General features: G+C 36.2%; 1 protein-coding gene across 4 annotated transcripts in view; it reads right to left on the reverse strand.

Annotated features, from left to right (window-relative positions):
• Positions 1-25,691, reverse strand: part of ANO10 (anoctamin 10) — a 130,117-nt gene that overhangs the window by 93,847 nt on the left and 10,579 nt on the right. For 3 of the 4 annotated variants that reach the window (XM_072853906.1, XM_072853904.1, XM_072853905.1), the window contains exons 6-11: positions 24,709-25,278; positions 22,264-22,319; positions 20,669-20,743; positions 19,493-19,675; positions 15,913-16,104; positions 13,353-13,481 (exon numbers count right to left, since the gene is read on the reverse strand). In XM_072853906.1, coding sequence (XP_072710007.1) covers positions 13,353-13,481; positions 15,913-16,104; positions 19,493-19,675; positions 20,669-20,743; positions 22,264-22,319; positions 24,709-25,278 — 1,205 coding nt within the window. Of the gene's footprint in view, positions 1-5,219; positions 5,237-5,642; positions 5,748-9,705; positions 9,843-13,352; positions 13,482-15,912; positions 16,105-19,492; positions 19,676-20,668; positions 20,744-22,263; positions 22,320-24,708; positions 25,279-25,691 lie in introns of those variants that run through there. The other variant, XR_012041146.1, reaches the window with a different exon arrangement.

Below are 25,691 nucleotides of genomic sequence, written 5' to 3' on the forward strand. Positions count from 1 at the left end.
AACTAAGCTATCCCTATATCTTATAAAATGTATACACATGCATAAGAAGATGTTTGCACCAGCAGAAATGCATCAGTATTATTGTACCAAGGCAATATCTCTAGACAATGCACTAACAGAAAATGACAAGACAGAAGGCTTCTTTTGTTTGAAATAGAGTCAGCAAAGTTGTAAGTCTTCTCCCAAACTTTAAAAAGAAGCCACAATACAACTTTTTACATATTAGCCACAGTTACTTTGTAGGATCAAAAGAAGCATCTGTCTCTTTACGGCTTCTAAGATTATGCTCCTATCACTCGCTCTATCTCTGCAGCTCAGATGTCTTCAGAGGGAAGCTGAGCAAAGCAAGATGCAGCTGCAATTATTAATAAAATGTGACACTGCAAAGGAAGCTGGATTCCCGCCCCCTTTTTGTTCAGTGTTTCTATTAGAAAGGCAATTCTTGCATATAGCTTCCCTAGCTAAAATTTGAGAAATATATCATACAGCTGTATGTACTCTTACACTTCAGCTTCAGAAGACATTTTACAACATACAGCTTTTCATCCATTGCTATACAAATTATTTTGTATTTAAACTGCATAACTACAGATCTCAAAGTTTAATCTACGTTGCAGGGGGGTGGGAGGGGAGAGCAAGCTGCCATTACTGTTATTCACTCTCCACCTTCAGAAACAGTTAGGGCAGGAGGGGAGGAGACATAGAAAACAGACTAAAAACTCAGCAGATTTTGAACCTCTCATTTTAAAGATTTATACCGGAATAAAATTATTATAATACTATAATAGAGCATCCATATGAGGAGGTGCACCCGTAACATTTCTCCTTCAGTAACTGTTATTGTTAAGTTCTCTGGGTAGTTAAGGTCTTAGTGTAACCATCACAGCACCTGAGGTTCCTTGGAAAGCCTGAGCAACTTGAAAGATTCATAAGAACAGAAAAACAAAAATGGTAGAAGGCTCTACCTATACTCAGCAAATTCAGCACTTGCAATTTCAATCACACCAATACAAAGACCATGAAGTTGTTAAAGAAGTGCAGTCTCAATACCACCTAGGAAATCAGCAGTTATGTTTTGTGCTACATGTGACTTTCAAGACATGCACCAAAATAACCCAAGCTAGAAGTCCTAAAAAGGCAGATCCACTCATTCCTTCTGACATATCCAAAGTCAGTTTTATCTGGCCGTGACAGGACCATCCAAGTTTAAGGAAGATCAATTCATGAACCTATTAACATAATGGTACCAGTGTCACTCTTCAACCTGCTGTCTCCATGGGGAGCAATACGGCCACATCCCATTCTCACTACTGGCTGTGCTTTTGACTCAAATTCTAACTGCAAACTGTCCTTTAAAAGTAATTTTAGTCTCCTATAATTACAGGGAGTGAAACAGGAACACTCTACAGGCTGGGTTGTAGACTCCTCATTCCTATGTAAGGAGTCAACCCTCAAATCCTCCCTATATACATATTTTATGCTTTTTAAAAAATGTAATACACTTTCCCCAGAATTATTTTGTTAAACTGGCATGAAAACCACTGGAAAGATGTCACACTAATATTCATTATATTTCTCCTCCTTGCCCCTGCAGTTCCTATAACTACACAGGAAATAAAGCAGGACTACCAAACACAACCAGTGTTAGAATAAACTAATACTTCAATTTTTTCCAACATACTATTCTTCAAGATGCATTCATAATTTATCTGGTGCAAACTACTCCTGGTATAGGATCTTTTTTTAAAATGAAGCCTTTTAGAAGCTAGGAGAACAAGAAAGTACTTTAATTCAATAACTTTATTTGCTAAGCTATAACAGTAAAAATTTAAACATTTCCTTTATTCCCATTTCACAGGATTTTAAAACAAGTTTCACTCAGAATTTGCAATGGTTATGAAGTTCTGAAAAAAATACACTGAGTTGCAGATAAACTCAAGTATTGCAAACTCTATATTTCAAGTTTAATAAAAGATACCCTTATATTTGATATTGGTTTATCTGTAATCCCTATACCATCCACACACACATGCTTACTTTTTATCTTAAAGACAAATCCTCTGACTAAAACTAACCTTGATCAAACATATTATGGTTTATGAATTCTCAGTAGCTTCTAACTGTATCTCCTTTGTATTATTCATTGTAGAGATTTAGCCAATTATAGGCATGCATTAGAAATCTCCCATGACTTCAAAAGGACTGTTATAGGTATTAGAATAGAAAGTAGCAGCATACCAGGCGGCTTGCACACTGCCACAGTTAATGAAAAATCCCTTTGAAAATTACACATCACTCCACTAATTTCTTCAGATCAGAAGAGTGAAATTCTGGATTGACACTTCCTTCTAGTAGAAGACAAAAATTCAGTGCAAAAATGAAGTAATTAAGCCCCACTTCTTTTGACATTTACTTTATAGCATGACACATGACCATCTTCAGCCTGTGTTCAATAAAACATTTTCACAGAGAGTATTAAAAAAAAATTAACTCTATACTGCAGCCTTTCAGTCCAGTACTGCATTTTCTTGCACAATTTTAAGTTCCAAAATCAGTTTTCAGTTAAGTGTGACAGGTGGTTCTCAGCACTTAAAAAACAAAACAAAGCAAGCAAACAAAAAGGGCATTATTTTTTTTTTAAACCCAGATTTTAAAAAGCAAATGATGCTTTGGAACTTTTTCTAAAGAGGGTCAGCAGGGAAAAAACTATAGCAACAAATTTAGCCCATTTCTAAATAAAAGACTGTAGAACTCATGCTGCAAGTTTCCAATAAACAACTACTAAAATTACATTTACAATACTGAATACGTGTGTAACAAGGTCAACAACATGAATACAAAAGTCGATCCAGAAGGCTTAACACTCCAAACCAGAATGTTAGAAGTTATTGCAAGGAAAATTTAATAAAAGCAAGTTCTTCTGCAATTTTATAACTGGAACACATGCAAGCAACAATATTACATCATTAAGACTCTCTCTGAAAAGAGGTGTTTCTATCTAATCAACAACAAAGAGGCTCCAACACACATATGACTGGCTTTCTCCTGCTATTTGGAGACAGTTTTACTGATCTCCTGTTCTCCATCTCTTTTCCAACTGCAGCTGCAAACCCCACATTTTCTACCTTTGGATTCCCTTACCTGCTCAGAACCACTCATTTTCACTCTCAATCATATGAGGATACAAATGACAAATTGGATTTATCCTCCAATGCTACACACAGTTTAAAAACCAAACAAACCAACCAACCAAAACATACCACCTTAGACAAAGAAGTTATATAAAGCTTTGGAGATGGGAAGAACATCACCGTCCCTGAGAAGGAAGGCTTCTAGTAAGAATGCTACAAAGAAATGCTACTGCAAACTGCATCACAGATGTATGGAAATATGGTATCTGAATCCTATAGCTCTACCTATTCTCTAGGAAATGCCATTATTCAGGCTTGTGCTTGCAGCTATGGATATCACATTTGCAGAAAATTATTTAAATAATTTAACTGGATAAACTAATACGTTATTTACAAAACAAAGCAATTCAGTTCCATGGAATACTAAGCAACCTTGGAATGGCTGTGAAGCCAGGAGGCTCTGAATGTTCATATTCTATCTTATCATTAAACAATTACTAATCTTAATCAAGTGGAAGGTAAACAATGAATATTAATAGGTATTAACTTGGCTTTTGTCTGGCCGTTCAACTTCCAACTGCCAGCAAGGAAGCTGTACATCCTGATCAGGCTTGAGCTGGAAATAACATATTTATACATTAAAGGAAACTTCTTTGTGGGAAATATTAAGCTAAGTGGGTTTTAAAGAGATCTGAAAGTCTGATTCTTACAAAGTTCTTTAAAATATCTTGTAATTGTCTCCAAAGATCTGTTCTCTGTTCATCTTCCCTTTTGAAGTTTTGTCATCTTGGCAGCCTTGCACAATCCCACAAGGAACAGAAAAAATATTCCTACTTGGTCTTCTCCTGCTGTTTTTCCAGGTTGACACTTCTGAAGCACTTATTAGCATAGTTAAGGAATATGCTCTCTTCCAGGAAGAATTCCTAAGGTATCTCTCACATCCAACCTTCCTAGTATATGGACAGTTTAAAATACAGTAGTATCTACCAGATACGGTTAAATTCCTGAGGAATGGCACAACCCCAGAAGACACACCCATTTCTGCTTCTTACTGAAGTGACCCCAACATGAGTTAAAGTATTGCTGTGATTCTTCTTGAAAGTTCAAGTCTTTCAGCTAACTAGCACCTGATACCTTTGTAGCTCCCTGTTCCTACCATCACCTGGCTGACGACAAGAAGAGAGTATTCCCTTTTTGCCATCATTTCTACTAAGACACCTCCCAGGTTTTCTTTCCTGGTGAGAGTGCTTCCTGTGCCACCGATTTCTTAACCTCCCCTATAATGTCATGCCCATACTGGCAGTATCCAATTTAGAATTAAAAGTCCTTCTTACACAGAAAAGACAACCGAAAAAAGAGCAGAGAAAAGCTAGAAAAACCAAGGGTAGAACCAATACACACGATGATTACTTATTCAGCAACTATTAATCAGTTGCTCAACTAGCTTTTTACTATAAAATATTTCCATTTCTTTTGAAAAAGTGGATATGCCATTGTATAAAAGCATTGCACGCTTTCATATGCAGCTCTGGCCAGCTCATTTTCAGTAATGAGGCAGGTCCTTAAAAAGGTTTACATTGCAAATCACCAGATCCTGGGAATTAATTTTGAAGAAGCATGACTACATAGTTGGCTATACTAATATACTCTTCCCTTGGCCTCTGCTGCAGAAAGGATTCTGGCCTAGACAGACCCACGATCCGACCTAGCTCAGCCGTTCCTTTGTACATACCACAAGTTCAATTCAATCAAACAAATAAAATAGTAAAGCTGTATTTCATACACCAAGTCCAACCTCTACAACCAAGACATGTATTTATTTAAAGATAAAATCATATTGAGTTGTGTCACCCTAAACTGAGGAATGAAAATTACTGTCAAAATCCAATGCTCCCGTTGGGGTAGACACAGCAGTAAAATATATCAACAAATTTCAGTTATCAGGGTTGAAAAACCTGATGCAATACAGTGGTTTCTTGCTCTCCTACACATTACTAAGCATATCCAAATATTTAACACATTTCAGTGTTTGTACATGGTTTGAACAGCACAATTCATTCATCTGCATGATTGTTTTTCAACTTCCAAGATAGCGAATTGAGAATCTGAAAAAGGGTTTGAGAAAAGAACAGAAAATTAGGAGGAACAAATTAAAACAACTAACAACTAGGAAAATGCACAAATACTGTTTTAAATTGAGACTTTCAAAAAGCCATTGGACTATTTAAGATAGATCATAATATGCATTTTCATTTCTATAATAGCAGAAAGCTATTAACCAGCAACTACCAACTTACTTAGATCTTTGAATTTTTTAATGTTTGTTTTCATCCTGACAAGCTTTTGCCATTAATCTGTACTATTCAAAGTGACCAAAAACCTACACTAAATGAGAATGAATATCTCAAAAGAACCAGTAGATGGCAATAAAAAGATCTGTGATAAATCTTGATTTTGGAAATAAACACAGTCCGTATTAATGTACAACTAGCAAAATCATAATTTTTTTACCTCGTTGATATGGTCCCAGGAGTCTGGCTCAGCAGTAAACATTTTATAAAGTGTTACGCAGACAAATCCATAAATCCTCCCCCATCTGAACGGTTAAAACTCCCACTGAGGTGAGAAAGAAAAAAACTGAGAACAATCTGTTCCCATTACTCAGAATAACAACTTACCTAAAGTTTTGATAACTTTATATTCAAACTAAACTTACAGTTTCAAGAATCTTTTGCAAAGTACAGTGTGTATAAAATGCACAGAAATTTGAGTTCATTTTTATTCGTAAAATGTTGTCAAAAACAGTAAACCAAAGAATCAGTAAAACTTTGTTAAATCTTTATACTACAGTAACCTTTACAAACTTCCACTAAGTGTTATACCAACACCATTCAGCCTCTTCTGATAATTTTTGCCAGGGTTTCAGCTTGAAATTAAAATATCAAACTATTTTTATGGCTCACAATTGCAAATTCAGGAATAAACTGAATTGCAGTGGCTTACCTGTCTAGCATAGAATATAGAAATCAAATTACTATTTTGTACGATATTAAAAATGAAAACATGCACGTCAGATTTTTAAAGAAGACTTCCAGATGTGATTTCTTAGGTATATGTATACATATTACATGTATGTTCACAGCTGAGGTAGAGGTATTCTTGAACAGAAGCAATGTTAATTGAAATCACCAGTGGCTTGGATTAACCTTTTTTAACATTCAGAATTGGTAATGCTGCAGAATTATTTTATGTATGTATACATCAATGAACCAAATAATTACACAATTTACATAAAGTGCATTTTTCCATTTATCTTTCTGTATTTTCTTATTTTCATCACAAGTGCAAGCACAGATGGGTCTTGGCTAGGATATGTTTTACTAAAATAAAATACCTGATGAATAAACTTGTTAAGTATTTTCTCAAAAAAGAGCTGTAAAGCTGTCAGTAAGGTTTGTACCTTACCATGAAACATTTCAGAAAAAAGAGCCTTATGTATAACTTTCTATTTAATACTTATTCATTAGAGCTAAATAATCAATTACTTTCTTCCTATACATTTAACTTCTTTAAGTCAAATCAAACTGCTAGACAGAAATTTAAACCACACATCAAATACTTATCAGCAACTACTACTCCTTACATTTATACCTGAAAACTGACAAACCACTCAGGTTAGACATGAAGTAGCAGTATTCCAACCAAAATCTATAAACGAAACACCTTCATGTAGTATATACGCATGCATATAAGTATGCATATCAGTATGGAAAAACCACACTGCCACAGAAAAGAATCAGCACATTGAAAGACAAATACCCGGAGACTATTGCCAAAAAAATTTCAGCAGTAAGAAAGTTAAGAGTTGTACAACTGCTCCCAGAAATGATCACAATTATTTTCTCTGGTTAAAGAGAAAATAGATTGAGGACAAAGAAAGAATGCACACTGCAACTGGCATAAGATATAAGGAGACAAGCACACATGAAAAGCACTCCTTGTTTCTTTAAAAGTGGCACTGGCTACTTGGAAAACAAACATTGAAAACCTGGAGGAGGCCTGTTGGAGGGCCACCAAGATTACAGGGTTGAAGAACCTGACGTATGAAGAAATGTTGAAGGAACTGGGTTTTCTCCACCTAGAAAAAAGAGAAGGCTCGGGAGGGTGGGGAGGATCTAATCACAGTATTCCAATGCCTAATGGGTAGTTTTAGAGAAGATGGAAGTGCCTTCTTCACAAGGATGCACGATGAAAGGACAAGAGGCCATGGGCCACAAGTTGCTTCAGGGAAATCTTGTCTTGCCATATGAAAACACACAATTCTTTGCCATGAGAACAATTAAACAATGGAATAGGTTGCCCAGAGAAGTGGTGGACTTTCCCTCACTGGAACTGCTCAAGCCTTAGCTTAAACTTGACAAGGCCCTGGATAACCTAATCTAGGGTCCTGCTTTCAGCAGAAGGTTGGACCAAATAATCTCCAGAAGTCCCTTCCAACCTAGACTATTCTATGATTCGGCATGTGAAACACTGCAGCTACTGTATGTTAAAGCAGTACCTGTCACAAACACAGAAATAATTTAGCAAAAAAAAAAAAAAAAAATCGCTTTATGCACAGCTGTTTTGCTTGAACTTTGCACTGTTATAACTCCATTAGCGTCAATGGATTTATAAATGTGTAGAAGCTGATGCAGCCTATTTTTCTCCTTTTTTTTTTATTTACTATGTAAAGTTGGCCAATATATAAGTGTACTTTGCATACCTGCTAAATCCCAAACTCCTCCTGAATTCCACACAAATAAAGCTGTTTTCTCCACGCATGCAGAACATTGTACCATGCAGAACCAGGCCTCAGCTCCACCCTGCCGCAATGCTAGTCATGTAATTATTGCTAAGAAATATGCCAACTAGCACTGTATCTTAAAAAATAAAAAATCCTAGCTTTATCAGGAAAAAACAGATAGCACTGAAATCTGCTGCAAAACATTTACGGACTTTTTTTAAAAGGAAATAAAGGGAAAATACTTTAATTTTGACGTAACAAGCCACCTAAAATTGCTTTTGCTCAGGAAGTGGATTCAAAAGACCTTCAACTGCACTCGGGATGCAATGCTTAATTTCCAAGTTTATCTAGAAAGCAAAGCATGATGATGCCTAGAACCAGATGATAAATATACGTTCTAATCTACTAGAATCCAAACCACTCAACGCTGGTAAGTGTTTCCCAGTTTCTTTGGCACATTATTTCAGAAACAACTGTCAAGTTTACTGCTGTGCTGACTGAGTGTTGGGGCCATTACATTAAGAGTGCTCAGAAGAAGCTTGAAGAGCTTCTAGTGTACACCAGGAGGCCTTTGATGAAGAAATACACTTAATAAAATTGGAACACTAGAGAAAAGCAGATGTACCAGGCAACTCTCAACCACTTTGACTTTGTATCAGCTACCACTTTTAAACACACCACCACTAACTTTTCAGCTTTATTAACAAGCTATGATTCCTGCTTTCCAGCCTTTGATAAATGGACGTCAGCTCCTTCTCATCCAGAAAAAACAAAGCTTAAGAAAGTGTTACTTTCCTTATTCCACTCCATACCTCTTACAGAACTGACTTTTGAATATATATATATATATATATATATATATATATATATATATATATATATTTTATGAAGCTCATGAAGATCTATTTCAAGTCCTTATGAGGACTCCACGAAATCAAATCCACACGGTCCAATTGTTTATTAAGCCATGTTTACTACAAATATGCTAGTCCTGTCCTTACACTAACATCCTCATTTTCATCTATATCAGAGCTGATTACATTCTTCCCAAAATCGTATTTGTAGACTGTAAGGTCAGATTTTATACTACAGCTATCAAGAGGGCCCTTCACTATTACTTAGTATTTCCAAGCTAATCCCAAAATACTTCAATGTGACGTAAAACATCCAGGCTAAGTGCACCTCTGCATAAAAGCTTTCCATTAGTTTACTACATTTGAGTGCTGGATACACAAGTTACTTTTGGAGATTAGGATACATTCATGTTAAGCTGTACTGTACAGCTATTGCTTCAAAACACCCTTACTCATGTACTGTTTAAAAAAAAAATCACTATTAAGAGTTGTACATACAACTGATTTCTTGGACTCAACTTTAAGAGTAGTCCTGAAACTGATTTAACTAGCATTCTTCAAATTTATGAGAGTATAAATTAAAAAGAAATAGTCATCAGGAACAAAACTCTGTCAAAAATTTTCAAAGAAAAATAAAAAAGCACTGCACAACTAAGGTTACACCTTGTTTTAACCCACTCCCCCAACTATTCACCAAATTTCTTCAGAGTAATTTCCTCAGTTTGTTCAAATCAGTATAAGAACTCAGAGGTGACTGGGAACAGTTCCACACGAGCACAGACACTTGCCTGGAATGTCCTACCTTGCACTTGTGGTTCATACCAAAAGTATGTGCCTATGGTAGAGCCTGAAGAATTAAACACACTATAGGATATAACTATTTTAAAATTATGTTATTAAGGGCTTATTGTTTCCTGCTTTAAGGACATTCACCTACTTCTTTGTTTGAAAATTGCACCTGCTGCACTCAGTTAGCATCCATCCATAAGTAAAAGAGGGGAGTTTCACAATTCTGCTCCTGGTTCAAATCATGTTGCCATGGAAGCAGATGCTGGACTGATGAAAATAGGTCAACTGTTCGAAAGAGAGATCACTGTTTTAATACTTAAAAATATTATTAAATGTTATTATTTTAATGCTTACCATTATTTATTATGAAATACTTAATGATTTATTCTATTTAATTTGCATTTACTTTGCTGATACAATACATATTCCCACCAAAAGTGTAGACAGCAGTAGACTTAGTGTTGTTAATAAAAAAAAATTATTTTGCATAAATCTCTAAGGGCTGGGTACAGAATGCTTACAAGAACACCACACACAGTTCTTCATTATGTCTGTACTGAGGGATGTCAAATGTCACTATATAAACATATTTCCGTTTGAAGAGTATTATTATTGTTCTTAAAAAGCACTCACGTTTTTGAAGGAAAAAAAAAATCAGGACATTGCTAATACCTGTGCTTGGCTTTGGTAAGAACAATGCTTTTTCTGTTTACCCTTGCATCAAACAGATACATAAATATTCAACTGGAGTCTCAATTACTTAAGCCTGATAAAAATACTTAATGACAGCTAAGATTTAAGTAGGTTACCCCACCAGTTGAACATGTGAAAGCATACATAACCTACTAAAAGAAGTTTCTTGTGTTCCTTAACACTTTTACACTGCTTGATGTTGGCAACATCACATCAACACACCATAGAATTCTCATCTCCACCTGTAGCAAACACCAGAAAGTAAAATAACTCACCTCTATCATGTGTTTCTGAATCTCACTTGGTGATCTAAAATGCATTTCTATCAACACCCTGACCCATCCAACAGAATTTTTTCCTACCTTGACACTGATGTACTTTAGATGGACCAGCTTTGTCCTAGAGGTTTAGAGTGATGTATTGTGTTTCTGAATTGTTCTTTACAACTAAAATACAGTTTAATCATTAATAAATATAGTAAAGGTACATAGGAATACTGCCAATACATAAGATTTGTGCTCCTCTCCTAGTTTAGGGATCTTCCTATAGATGAAGCAATACTTACAGGAGAAAGACTCAGTGGTGCAGAAGTCCCACAAATTTAATCCAGCACAAATCTATAGCACAGCCGTGTGTCTTCCATATATGGTTGCTTCTGCCCTACTCCCTTTCACCAGTGAACTGGGTCAGGCAGCTTCTCCCAGATCAATTCCCTAATCTGATTCATCATGCACCAGACAAAAGAAAGTGTCAGTGTAACAGATAAGATGAGAATAAATACCCAGGAAGCAAAGGCAAAAATAGTCCCATCTCTTTAAGCTGCCATAAATCCATACTGCTATTCATAGTCCCACAGCACCTAGTAATCCTCCCTTCTTCCTACCTTTTGTAATCAATGTTTTAACCTGAAGTATGTACAACATAACTACTGATAAAAAAAATTCATTTCTGTAACTGAGAACGTGTTTAACTGTCAACACAATGGAAACTGTCTTCAACAGAAGTGAAAATCATGTTTGTTCTGTTCATTTTCATATAGGTTTTGAAATAAAGTTTATATATAAAATGTGTTTCACTTTGGAGAACTCTTCTGGACTCCAGAAACTTCATAACTTGTGTTACAAAACTTCTTGCAAGATCATATGACCTGAGCTATTCTCTGATTCTTTAAAACAACAAAAGAAAACCACCATAAAAAAACAAACCCACATCCATGAAGTTGTTAAATATTGTTTAAAATGTACTGAAAGACTGTCCCTCAGGAGACTGCAAAAGTTTTAAATTTCACATTGAACAATTTTGGAATTGTTTATAACCAACAATGTTCCAAAAATCACATGGCTTGTTATGCTGCAAAAAAGTACTATAAGACTCATATGTTGGTTTTGTGTCTGTGTTCTCAGACAACAAAGAGTTTGTAATAACACAAAAACAGCCAAAAGAAATTCAAACCGGCATACTTAAAAGTATCAAGCATACGGGATACTTGTGATTAAAACTGTTTTTTAAATATACCTTTTCTGGCAACTACATTATGGGTTGTTTTGGGTTTTTTTACTAAGAAGAACAGTAAGAGAAAACTTGACTTTTCTTTAACCAAATGGTTGCCATTCCTCTCCTCTGCTCTGGCTCATCCAGCATTAGCCTCCACCTGTCCCTTCAGACAATGTACTTTATTATAGATCGGTGGTCTTCACCAGTATAAGACAACATTTTTGCCTTTCCTTCCCTCAGTACTAACTTACCTTATCTCTTCAGACTTTTCTCCTTTTATTTTCTTAATCTCCCTTTCCACAGTATTTTCAGATACTTTGAGATACGCTGTTAAAAAGGAATTCCAAGAGCTACCTAATTACCATGCTGCAATTCCTGTCATCTAAAGGATTGCATATAAGCAGAATTTAAATTTAGAGAGAAAAATACTGGTATTTTCCTATGGCTTACCAAGAAACAGAGGCCTGCCTAAAGACTACGCAGCCAGCTTCACATTCAAACAGATAAGATGGGAATAAATACCCAGGAAGCAAAGGCAAAAATAGTCCCATGTCTTTAAGCTGCCATAAATCCCTACTGCTTACGTTTAGTCATACAGTTTTCATAATATGATCTCTCTGGATAAGTTGTCCAGTAATGAACTACAGCATTACATTTAAATTGCCAAATTAGTTTTATATTAAAATACCTCACTGAGGTTAATGCAAATGTTCACACATGCATAATAGAATAATACATCAGGCAAGCTGTAGACTCAAACTTCAGTAAACCAGTTGACACTCTGCAAACCTTAAGGCTCCGAAAATAAAATTCAAAGCATGCTCATAATTCATTGCATAACCCATAACACCTGTAAAAACAACAAAGTATGTGCTCCTGCTGCACCTCCATAAGGCAATGCAGTTTAACAACTACGCATAGACAACCCAGACTTTTCGCCACAAGAAAAGTAATCCAATTCCTAAAAGCTAAAATAGCATAATGTTGAAAGTCAAGGCAATGCAGTATAAGAAAACTCCAAAAGAAAGATACATCAGGGCAAAGTCCTACAATCTCAGTTACTATAGAAGATGCCATAGTCATCCCTCCTTGCCTGAAAAGGAATGACACTCAAGTGTTTACTACACAGAATTAGGAAAATATGAAACCCAAATGGTGTTACGAACACTAGTATTTATAGTCATCATACATACTTGTTTCACATAAGGCTTAGAGGAAACATCCATAAAGATTATGTAGGAGGTCTTTATAAGATTGCTGAGGTCACAAACCAAGTAGAGAAACATCCAGTTCACAAAAATACACTTATTTTTCTTCTTGAAATAGCACTATTAAATTATTTAAATACATGGAGCAACAAATACACAGTATCTTGCAAATGTACGGAAAAGCATGGCAACAACATTCACAGTACATGAAAACGCAGAGGGAAAAGAGAAATAAATCAAAAAGCAAGACTTTGAAACACTTATTTGGTAGAGAAATCTTCATTTCCTTTTAATATATGGGTGGGGGGTGGTGGTGGTGAATCTACTTCCTGGTATTATTTCCACTGTTGTTCATGTTACTTGCTACAAAAACACATTCACTGTTTGAAGGCAGGCTTACCTCTACCAATGCCACAGTCAGAATAAGGTCCATTTTTGCGTCTGGAAAAAGGGCATTCACTTGTGGAGACATTCCAATCAGTATGCAGTTAGTGACTACTGATATTACACTCATAGTTTCAAAAGCCAACTGAAATAAAACACAAATATATTTATAGTTATGATCATTATCTCTAATTTACCAGTTCCCAAATTGCTCTGGACAATACCTCTCTCTCCATTAAATCCTCAGAAGACCCACTACTTTAACATTTTACTTTCCTTCATTTTTTGAATTCTACTACATAAGACTTGTTTGGCAAGCAGTCCAGACTTCATCAGCTTTAAGAACAAGCAAGCACAACACCACAACAAGGTTTGCAATACCACAAAGACCATCTGGCAACCCTGAATTTTTCTCTAATTTGATTTCTCTATGTATTTATATGCTTGTTTGCTGTGAAGAAGTTAAACTATTCTTCCACAATTCTGCAGTACTGTAAAGGCCTTGAGAAGTTATTTACAGACCATTAACATCCTAGATGTAGGTAATGCCAGATTACCTCCTGCAAAATTTGGAATAATTCTAAAGGAAAAAAGCGGCCAGGAAAGCAGTCTTACCCCTGATATCTTCATGACTCTTAATCTGAACACAAAGATTATGCACTCACCTACAGTTGCACTCCCAAACATAAATTTATTTCAGGATAAAGGAAAAAACACAAAACTCCTAGAGGAACTAAAAGCGCCAACACTGTTTTTGGAGGTTTTGTCTGAATGTTAAGTAATAGGAAAACATAAGGATGGTTCAGAATGCCTTTCTTAAATCACAACCAGTGATACAAGCTGAAATTTGTTGAAATAAAGATTTAAACACATGCAATTGCACAAGTCTAAGAAGCTCTTGCCCGCAGAGCTCCCACAAAATGCCTGAAAATATTACTACAGCGTGACAATTACTTTTGCAATATAATGGGTACTTATTCTAAGGTCCTCTCTGGAATGAGGAAGACTGACATTGACTTGTAGCAATTGTCACAATGAATTAGCAGAAGTAACTTTCTCCTTGACAACAAGCTGGTGACTCAGATCACCTGATAAAATAATTCCAGTATTCCTTTAACAGAAATCTTTCAGCCAATGTTCTAACTTCCCACATGAAACAGATAACTAAATCTTAAGTCATTATTTTTAATTCACAAAGCAAATGCATTTCTACTATTAAAAATCTACACTATAAAAAACCCCACATGACTGTACCATTAGTATTATGCTTTTTCAGCCTACTCCCTAGATTGAAACAAACTATTCTAGCAAAACCAAATGCTATTAATATACCCACAGCTACGCTTGGGACTTATGACCACAGCCTCATTTAACTGGTGGTCACACCACTGGTCAATGCAGCTATGCCATCAAGATGTTGGCAGCATGGATTTGGACTGAGAAAATGCATCAGATGTTAAAACGCAATCAGATTATAATTTACACATCTTAATGACTTAATATTAAAAGACTTCTCCTATAAGTCCACTTCATTAATACATATGTACGTGTGTAATTAACATTGCTCAGAATAGTTGGTTTGCATGTTTTTACAGTATGTTTCATTAGAGGTTTCCTGATTTCATCTCTTATCTTCCATTTGTTTCATTTGGTACCAACATTTACAACCCCTCCAAATTAAACAATCCACTAGTTTACTGTGCCCTTTGTCTCCATTACATTATTAGAATTAGAACATTCATTAGAAAAGTTGTTAAATAAAACTAGAATACGGATCATCCCCTAGAAATTTCCTCCAACTACTTGACACTCCTTATGAGGCCACTGCTATTACAGAATGCTGAAGTCTCTGGATGCAACTTAACAGCTTTCTTTTCAGAAAAACCTCTGGTTTTGGAGGAGTTTCACAGGGTTATTTTTAGTCAGAATCAGTTCACTGATGCAGCGTACTCAGCAGGTTTCAAACTAGCTGGTGCTAGCATGATTGCATGGGCAAACTGAGGACAGAAAATTCTTAAAGCCAGTACTGCTAGCATGAAATTGTTTACATAGACTACAATGTTCAGGTTGTGCAGAAAGGTCCAGCTCCTGCTCACAGATCCAGGTTATTTTAAAATTAGTCAGTTTGAGTACCAGTAATCACAAGGGCACACAGCCAAGCATGGCTTAGGAATCCAAGTACTTACCTATCATTCTTTTTTTTTTTAAACCCTTGCTGAGGACCATGCTTCTGAGATTGCACCAGATGTTATCATTTCTAAAATACATTGGCTGTAAAGAGTATCAGGCAGTATCTGGCAGCTTTGCTTTGTTGCAGTTGCAACACGACTACAATACATACATATACAAGGACTAAAGGAAGGATTTGTTTTCTTGTCAAAGGCAACTGAAAGACATGTGGTAAAAACCGTACAAAAAACACTGTAGTTGGATAGATAGTATCCTAAATAGGCATTGAAGACAATAAAGTACCTACTAAACTTTAAAAGCAGCTGATGGGTCAAACACACAGCTTGAATACGTTTGTTGAAATCTCTTTTAAAACAAATGAATAGAAAAAGAAACACAAAAATTACCTGCCAAACACCAATATTTGCTGTGGGTTCTGCAAATGGCCGCTTGTAAACTCTACACATCTTTAAGGCATCAGAATATATCTCAGTGATGTTGTTTAACACTGCAAAGACAGCTGCCAGTGGATAAACACACGAGAAAAGACTCACATAGCCAAACTGTAAGAACAACTCCAGGTAATCATCAAAAGTACCCTGAAAAACAGAGCAAAAATAAGAACTTTAACCCACAAAAAATATATATGAACAAACACAGAATTAACAATACAGTTAAAAACATGCTTCCTCATCCCAAATCAGTTGTTTGGGAACAACTGGTGGTAGAAAACAACAGCAAAAAAAAATACATCTAGTGAATTTGGAATTATTCAGTAACTCAAAACTTTTTAATAAGGGGAGGCCAAAGTTTTTCCTTTTGCCTAATGCCTTTTCTGCAACAGTCATACTTCTTACCTTTATTACACAAAGTAATTGTATAAACACATTCATCCCATTCAAGCTCCTGACTATCTCAATGAAACTGTTAAAGAAGAAACAGTGGGGGATAGGAAAACTGCATCATGCATTTAAACTGGCAGAACATTCTCCTAAGAGCATTGTAAGAAGAAAAGTCCTAGTATTTCAGACTGTCCATGAAAGACCTAACCAGAAAGGTAGGCTGGTAGATAGGCAACTCTTTTCTGGTATTTCTGCTTGTTTATTTCAAAACAGGTCAGAATTAGAGGCCCACTTGAAGGCTGAAATGACAGAATGCAGCACTGACATCCAAAAGGAATGATTAATGCAAACAAAAAGCCCTATTTTGGCAAATGCGCAACACATCTATCACCTGATCTTTAAACCAAGAACATGGGTACTCAAATACTGATTAAGTATTCACATGTAGGTTATGCATATTTGCATATTAGTTTTGTAGTATTATTAATAGTTTTCAATGATTGCAGCTGTTATTTATGGAAGTGAAGAACAAAACCAACTAATTTTTAAAGAAAAGGTGTTCACTGAACAAAGGACAGTGAAATACCATGAAGAAGTTAAACTGGGATCTAGCTCTATTGTACTTGCCCAGACCCACACATTTTCCTCTCTCTCAAAAATTAAATATTAAAAATAAAGACTTGACAGTAACTGAGATTATTACAAGAACCACATAAAATTTATTTTGGCTCCATACATCAGACACGTGGTTCTCTAATCTTTTTTGCTGGTTACAGCTCTTAAACTGACTGCCTCTCCAGCACCTACTGCCTTTTTTTTTTCTAGCTAACAGAGAGAGGCAGTAGAAGCCTGCAAGCTCAGAAATCAACATGGGGTGGTCATTAGCTGCATTTTTCACTCGAGCTCATTTTTAAGTTGTGTAGTATAGCTGGGTCTGACAAACTGAGCTGCAGGCCAGACCCTGAGGAGCTACCTAACTTTTAAAACCATTGAGATTCTTCCACAAAAGTGTTTTGTACAAACTGAATTTTAGTAAGGTGGGACATTTGTGCAGGATCACTCACTGGAGTGGCAGTTACATATTTGTCCCTGCTATCACTTTCTCTGACAACCGTTACAGGCAGGGAGCAATGCTTCCCTTTGTGTTCCTCCTCCTGGTAACTGCACAGTATTCCCACTACTTCCTCACACTGTTCTTCTCATTTCCTTGTCCAGTACCTATTGACTTTTAGAACAGCAGAGTATGAAAAGAAAAGGAGTATTTCTTTTTCTCCTAGTCAATTTATGACACTGTGCAGGAAGAGAGGAGTCCGATAGGATGTTAAAGAAATTTCAAAGTGTGCTATTGTCAGCCACAAAAGCAGCACAAACTATAGCATCGAGGAAACAGAATCAACAAAAAGATTCAGGGAGAAAATGAATTAGAGAAGCAGAAATAATAAAAAAAAAAATTTAAAAATGACTGCAGAATGTTTTTACATCTTAAACTGGGTTAAGGGCTGGAGATTTGAAAAGCGAGAGAAAAAGAGGACAAACAAAAACCAGAATTAATTGTTAAAGAGTAAGTGAAGGAAGGAAAAGTCTGAAATGCTGAATTCTGTCAAGACTCCTGCTAAACTCCTCAGTTACTAAACAGTCAAATGCTTCCCCCTTGTGACAGATTTAATTTTAGAAATACTCTTGCCTGCTGACAGCTCACTGCTTGTGAACAAGTCAGTGGTCTAGTATTGTGTATTCACAAGCACAGAACAATTAAAATCTTTAGACTGAAAATAAAATTAAGGCCTTGAGTACACAGTACCTTGAACTGAAAGTGAGGCTAGCAGTGGATACCTCCAAGGCAAAGTCATAACTCTACAATTGACCTGTTGGGTCCCCATTGAAAATTATTCAGGGCAGAACAGTACAACAGGTGCAGATACATTCTGCACAAGAAGCACTGGGCAATGTGACTCAAAGACACCACACTTTGTATGTGCCAGCTGAGAATCAGAACTCACCTCAGGTCTAAGAGGTAGAGAGCTTATCTGGTAAGGCATATCAACGCCTGATGCTGATACACAGCTTTTGGAGCTGTGCTGGTCTATTCGCAGGCACAGTGCTGGACTGTGCTGATTTATCAGTTCAGACAGACACTAACTCGGGGATTTCTGCTGTGTTCTCTATTGTAAGATAGCCGTGCTCTCTAAATCTCTCTCTCCTCATATAAAGTGTGGGAAATAACCAACCTTCCCAGAGGAATGCAAGTATTAATGTTCATACAGCTTTTCAATTGCAAAGGTAGTATTTCTTTTTCCTCTTCCCATTTCATGGCACTTTATGCAGGAAGAAAGGAATCTGATACAGTATTGATATCAAATTTCAAACTGCTATTCTCTACCTTTTACATAAAAGGTATACTATCTACATATTCTTATTCTGTAAAGTATAAATCATACAGTATTAAGCCTCTTGTGACTATGCCTGCAGCATCTGATCAAGCAAGTCGTCAGCCAGTCTGTAAGGCCTTAACATACATATAATGTCTACTTTGTCACTTCCTTTAGAACTGCAAGTAATGAAGTCTGTTAAATGCAATTAAAAATTGTACTGGGTAGAAGGTGGACAGGAACAGAACTAGGAAGACAGCAAATGCCAAAGCTGTAGTTTCAAGAAGCAAGAGCTTCCAGCAGTAGTACTGGTTTGAAGAGTTGGACTCTTCTGCCCTCTCCATTTCTGGCCCCACCCAGACAAGAGCACATCCTCTCAGGCTATAGTTTAATTGACAGTTTAAACTAGTATCACTGCAAAAACAAACTAAAACAGAAACAGACTCATCCAGCTACTCATCCTCGTAGGCTCCAGGCTACCCCTGGAGATTAAGGGCATATTACACAAATACTTCTTCCAGTGACACAGGGTTAGGTATCTCCAGATTCAGCTGTTCATTCCTACTCTTTCGTGCTGGGGTAACTGGGATCCTCCACTGTATCAGTTTCTTGATCTGGTGCGCCATATAGCTGTATAAACACTACTAGCAAAATTGATGAAGCTGGAAATAAGCTGCTAGGCCAGACAGCCAGGAATATTTTAGGTTGCACTGGCTGATGTCTCTGTCAACTACAGCCCAGAAAACTTTTAATTCTTTTACAGTAGTAAAACGTACAAAATAGGTGCCCATTTCTTTCTCCAAGTTGACTTGTTCCACTAATGACAGGTCCGTATCTGTTTTCAGAGAACACATGCGTTTCTTCATCCTCTTCTTATGTCTCTTTTGGAGCCAGTAAGGAAGCAAGGATTCTGCAAACTGATTAAGGATCTGCGAAGTTATCAGCAAAGTGGCCAAGCTCTTAAGTTTAAAAAAAAGAAATAGAAAAAAAAAATTAATCGATCTGTGATAAACCTATGATCATTTCCGATTTTGTGTGTTCTAGTAGTACTGTAAGTTGTTATACTATGACAAAAGAAGGCCAGCCTAACAAAACTAGCAATAGCACATGACAAGTATAGCTGCTTTAGTTCCCATTCTTTGCTATGTGCTGAAAAGGACAAAATAGGAGTTAGATGTCTAAACATTTTGTGGATCTGGATGTATCTTGGAGACAGTACACGAAGTCCAATGAAGGGTAAAGATACACACTTAACCTATACCAACACCGATAACAGAGCTAAACAATGAACTTTTTTCTATTTTTTTTCTTCTTGCTTTTTACCTTAAAGTACAGGAAATGTCACAAATGTCACGTGTAGTGTGGATATGTCAAGTGTTTTGCTAGAGATCTCTTTAGAGGAACGGAGTTCTCAAGTTGAAATTCTTGTTCTTTTGTTCATTATATTTAGAGCAAACATTTTCCTTATACCTAATTTTCATGCATTTCAGTTCAAAATATGTTAACAACAGAAAGCTGATTTCAAATACCAACTACAAATTATTTTTGCTTTTATTTATTCTCAGCTCCTCATTGTAGTCATAAACTTAATCATTCTCCTAGCCTCAAGAGTCTATCATTAAGAACACTACAGAGAAAACCATTTTCTAGTATAAAGGGAAAGAAGGAGAAAATGAAAATTTTCTGGCCTCATCTGTGTGAGGGAATAATCAATTTATTTGAAAAGAGTTCCTCATTTATATGGAGGGCAAGAATTACTCTACATTACTCTGTTATAGTTCTGCAACTGCGTTAGAGGAACTGAAATATGGAAGCTGGATTTGTAAGAAAAAATATTAACAATGAATATATTTCATATCTATTTTAGAAAAACAATTAAAAACTAAAGTCCTATTTCAATCAATCTTTTATTTTCCCAGATTCATCAACATTAAGATGTTCTTGGAACTCACCTGCCTCAAAAGCTTCATATCAAAAAGCACAAAGGCAATGTAGAAGAGAGATGCAAAACAATTTAAGAAGTTGAACTGCAATTAAAAATAATTGTTATTAGTACTCAAGCAAAAGTTCAAATGCAGAATATTATCTAACTTAACAGTTACCTTGACTAAGTAGCTTCCATGTACATGTAAACTGCCTATTAAAATTTTCTTTACCATTTTTAAAACTTTGGTCAGAAAAACCTCATTTTCAATATTGGTCTTACTCAGATTTTCATTTGACAAGCTTAATGCTTTCCTAAAGCACAGTATATAAAGAAATGTGGACATTAAAAACACACCACCTTCTACTTGACTTTCATCTTTTGGCAGTTTCCCCACAGGTAATGCAATAAAAGGGATGTATTCATCTTAATTTAGGGTAATTATTTTTTTTTTCCCCAAAGAAATATTTTAACAAAATATATGCATTGGATGGCATATCTCTCAATATGTACAACTGTTCCTTGATATATGTTAGCTGAGCTTTATGTTTAATCACTTCAAGAGGTTTTACAACCAAGAGAAATATTCCCTGCTTCCAAAATGAGACACAATCACAGTATTGTATCTGAAAAATCATAATCAAGCTTTGAAGTAGGAGAAGTTTTCCTACTTGCTATCATGGAGCTCATGGATGACATAGACAATATTGGGGAGTGCAGAGAGCCACTCATAGGTTGAAAGTGAAACTTGGAGGGGTTACATTTTTAAAATTATTTTATATAAATTTCGTATAGGGAAAAAGAGAGGGTGCTATTTTTTGAGAAAGGCAGAGACAAAGCTATAAACGATACATACAGGAGTTTTAGCTCTAGAGGTTACCAGTAACAGAAGGATAACAAGCAGATTAAAACAAACAAACAAAAAAGCATGCTGCGGGGGGAGGGGGCGAATTGAATGATCTCTTCAAAAAGGAAACAAAAAGATTAAGTCTCAAAATAAGCCAATCTTTACAACTGCTTTTACTGAACATCTTATACGGGAATTCAAGATTTAGAGTACACTTCCTTAGAATCAGTGTTGCATCTGGATATACACCTAAAAGAGCAACCAAACGTATATACATACACACAAAAGCTACTTGTTCAGAGCCACAAAGTAAATAGATCAGTATATACTATAAACTGCATAGGAGCAGACTGATGGGACATTTATCTCCAGCCTCCTCTGACCGGTTGTCTCAATGTTAGTATAGGTGGAAGTTAATACATGAACTTTTCAAAATATGGGTTTACCATAAAATCTTGCAAAAAGTGAAAGGAGTAGTTCCCAGTTGAAGACAGGACCACATCAATTAACAAAGAAACTTACATATACAGAATCCTAATGAAAGAACAAATCAATACAAATAAAAACCCAACTCTCCACTATAAAAAGAGGCATCTAAAACAGCTTAGCAGTTACTGCAACCACAACAGAAATCCTGTTTACTCTGGTATTTGTGCTAGTATTTGGCCTTCAACAAAACCGTCGGTCAGTAAGGTAATGCTAGGAAAGCACTAATAAAACACATGACAAGTTCTTTTTTTAAGTCATCTTAAAAGCTGCTTATAGTACATACTTACCACTAAAACCTTCAGAATTAAGTGATTCTGATATGAAGATTCCAGCCTGTGATTTTCTGAAGTACCAACAAAATTATTAATCAGTAAACAGCAGAAGCACTTATCATATACTAGACATTGTTATACAAGGAGTAAACAGACATTTTTCCTCCACCTAAAAATTACTTAACTAATAGTTTATGGGGAATAGTTCCTTCAACACATTATGGCAAAAAATTTATACTGTACCAGTACCTCACTTAACTTATAAAGCTAATTCGATGCACAATATTGACATATATATTTTGGCTACAAATCCAGTATTTTTTCTACTGCAAAGGTTTTTCCTTTTACATCTTTCTTTCTCAGAAGAGCTGTTTGGTAACAGAAAAACCATCCATCATTCTTAATGCTTAATACAATGTGCCTAGTTATTGACTTTTCTTTGGTGAAAACAAATGCAAAACTAATTGTAATATATTATAAAAAATAACAATACCAGATTTGACTCAAAACCAGTAAATGCTCACAGAAATATTCCCATCCATCTCCAAGGAATTTAGATCACACCCTAAGCTCTAAAGCAAGACCAGAGTACATGAAGTTCAACTGATGCACTACTCATTCTAAAATTAAGATTTTCAGTTCATTCAAGATAAACTGTCAGAAGCTGATGTTTGAGGAAAGCTGGTTACTAGAGGGGGAGGAAAAGGAAGTGAATAGGAGATTTCCCTTTCTTTTTTTGCTATTTTGTCAGATTGTACCTTTAAAGCCCTGGCTAAGCAGTAACTGAATGAGGAGGCAGCACACTAGCGTAAGCTGTGTCAACAAGGCTGAAAGGAGAGACCATCACCTACTGACCTTGCTCAGGACAGAACAGCAGAGTTCTGCTCTGACAGAGCGTGAAGTTGGGCCTGACATGGAAGATGCACTCAGGGGACTGAATGCAACTTTTACTTTTAGCTCACTAAATGATCAGTTCTCACAATAAACAGGTGTAAGAGGTGTGCTTAAAAATACCCCAGATTGTTTCCTATCCTTTTCCAGTTTAGCTGTTTAAGTCAGATCTTAGCTGAAAATATGCCAGGTGGGAGGGGAGGTAGGACAACCAGATGAGCTCTTCATCCTATTCACAGCATAGCAGTATAAACACATTGGATAGCACAGAAAAGGCACAAGCTGTCAGTGTAGTGAGTTACGTAAATACTATTGCTGCTGAATATGAAACATCAGCTTAAAACCAAAAAGTCCAGGTTAAAAAAACTTGGGTTACCTGTTAAAGACATTTTAGTCTACCTGATCAACACAACTGGGCATTTTGCATAAAGGCTTTCTCTTGCAGTATAGTGAAAAAAAGGAAACAAAACAGTCAGTTGAAACCTACACATGAATTTAAAAGTCATTATTTAAATAAAACCCTTGAACAATCATAAACAAATCAAGAAAATGCTTGCTTTTACTATTGCTGCTGTCAAGTTAAATTTGCTGAGCAAATAGTTTCAGCATGCATAACCAACCCCCACTTCAATGCCTCTTTTTATTCTGTCTTCTGCATCAATCTCCCTTTTGCTTAATGTTTCTTACATTAATTTTCTAGGCCTCCAGCTTTAGTAACCTGGATTCTGTCCTGTAAATGTATGCCATATTGAGCTACACAAAATACTTAACTTCCCATTAGCTTCATCTACTAACTTTGTCTGAAATTGACTGCACATGTCTGTATAAGTGCTAAAATTCAAAATAAACACTAACATTTCACTATCCTTATGTTAGATTACAAAACATAAGGATGAATCTGTTAAATAAGTCACACACACAGGGAAAACAAGGCAATCTATTATAACATTCCTCCTCTTCTGAGAGTGCCCAGAGGAAAATATTTTGATAGGAATGTGAAATCTCTGTCTTTGTTATATATATAGCATACTCAAACACTCTCATATGGCATTTAGTTGATGTGTTTCGATTTTGTTCCATTATCTCAGTGCCTCTGTCCTCTGCACAGATTCATCAGTAGACTAAGATGTATTCAGCAAACCCAGGTTGTGGATGCAAGCTGCCAGGACAGTCCCTCCTGCCATCAACCTCTGAGCTCCCATCCTCATGATCTCACCTCGCCACTTTTGCCAGCACTATGGCTGATATAGCCAAAGAGCTAAATCAGGGAAGGGGGACTTCTGTACCAAGGGCAGAGAGAGGCTGAGGAGGAAGGCAGGATCACTCCTTCTGAGGGCATGCTAGACTCAAACCAAATTAAACCAAGTGTGAAACTGCAGTCTCAGAACACTTAAAATAAACTAAGAAATTAAAATGGCCTTCTCTTTTATCCCACAGTAAAAATATACTTCATGAAATTTTTTTAGCATTCCATTGAACAAGAACTCACAGTAACGTATTCTACAAAGAAACAAATTCTAAACATCTGGGATTCTAACTTTAAGGAACAAGAATAAACAACTTCCTTACCCCATGACGTTAAGAATTCAGCAGCATACCGATAGATACGGTTCATAATTTCAATCACAACAGCATATATGATACTGGGCACGAACAGCATCAAGCTGCTGAAGTTAGACTCATTCTCTTCATGATAATCCAGAGCCCACTGTTCCAAGTCAAAGTAAATCATCATCACGTACAGTGAGAAGTAGAGGCAAAGGCACACAAATGGTAAGGACACCAGATAAATCCGTATCTGTCTCTTAATACTTGAGTACACTGGTTCTTCCCTCCCAGTGATGGGATTGATACCCAGGACACCATGGAAGCCTGGTCTTGGTTCTTCAAACTGTCGTTTCATCAACAGCGTCCCCCAACGGTATGTCATGATGGCGCAAATCCGCTTCCAAACTTCCAGTATCACAGTAGACCAGAGCAGATTGAATGTGGCAAACATCACGTATTTGTCATAGTCTTCCCATGCAAACACATAATAAGGAATCCCAATGACAGCCATTGGAATCAAAGCAAACGTGAAGTACTCTAAGAAGCCAAAGTAGAGAGCAATGGTTTCGCCAAAGTAGCAGCGTATCTCATCTGCAGAGAAAAAATAATCAATTAAGACTACACCTAACACAGATGTCAGTATAATATCAAACTTGACTTTACATGAATCCCTTGGCCCACTTTTTTTTTAAATAACACAATGAATATTATTGCTTTTTTGTTCCTCCTTCTGCCATGTTCCAAAAGTTCAGAAGGTTATTTGAATTTTTTTTTTGTTATGTTATATATATGCACACACATAAACATATATACACATATTCAGATGGTAGGGAAGTCAAATATCTCAATACTTACCATATCAACATCAGATATCCAGAGGGGGAAAAAACAAACACTAGCATTCTTGAAAACAGAATCTATCAATGAATGGCTAGGAAGGCACGGAAGACCTTTGGTATAATAAAAAACAAACTTTAACAGCAAGCGACACCTAACTTCTGAAG

Source organism: Ciconia boyciana, chromosome 2 (assembly GCF_034638445.1).
Source record: "Ciconia boyciana chromosome 2, ASM3463844v1, whole genome shotgun sequence".
NCBI classification, from domain to species: domain Eukaryota; kingdom Metazoa; phylum Chordata; class Aves; order Ciconiiformes; family Ciconiidae; genus Ciconia; species Ciconia boyciana.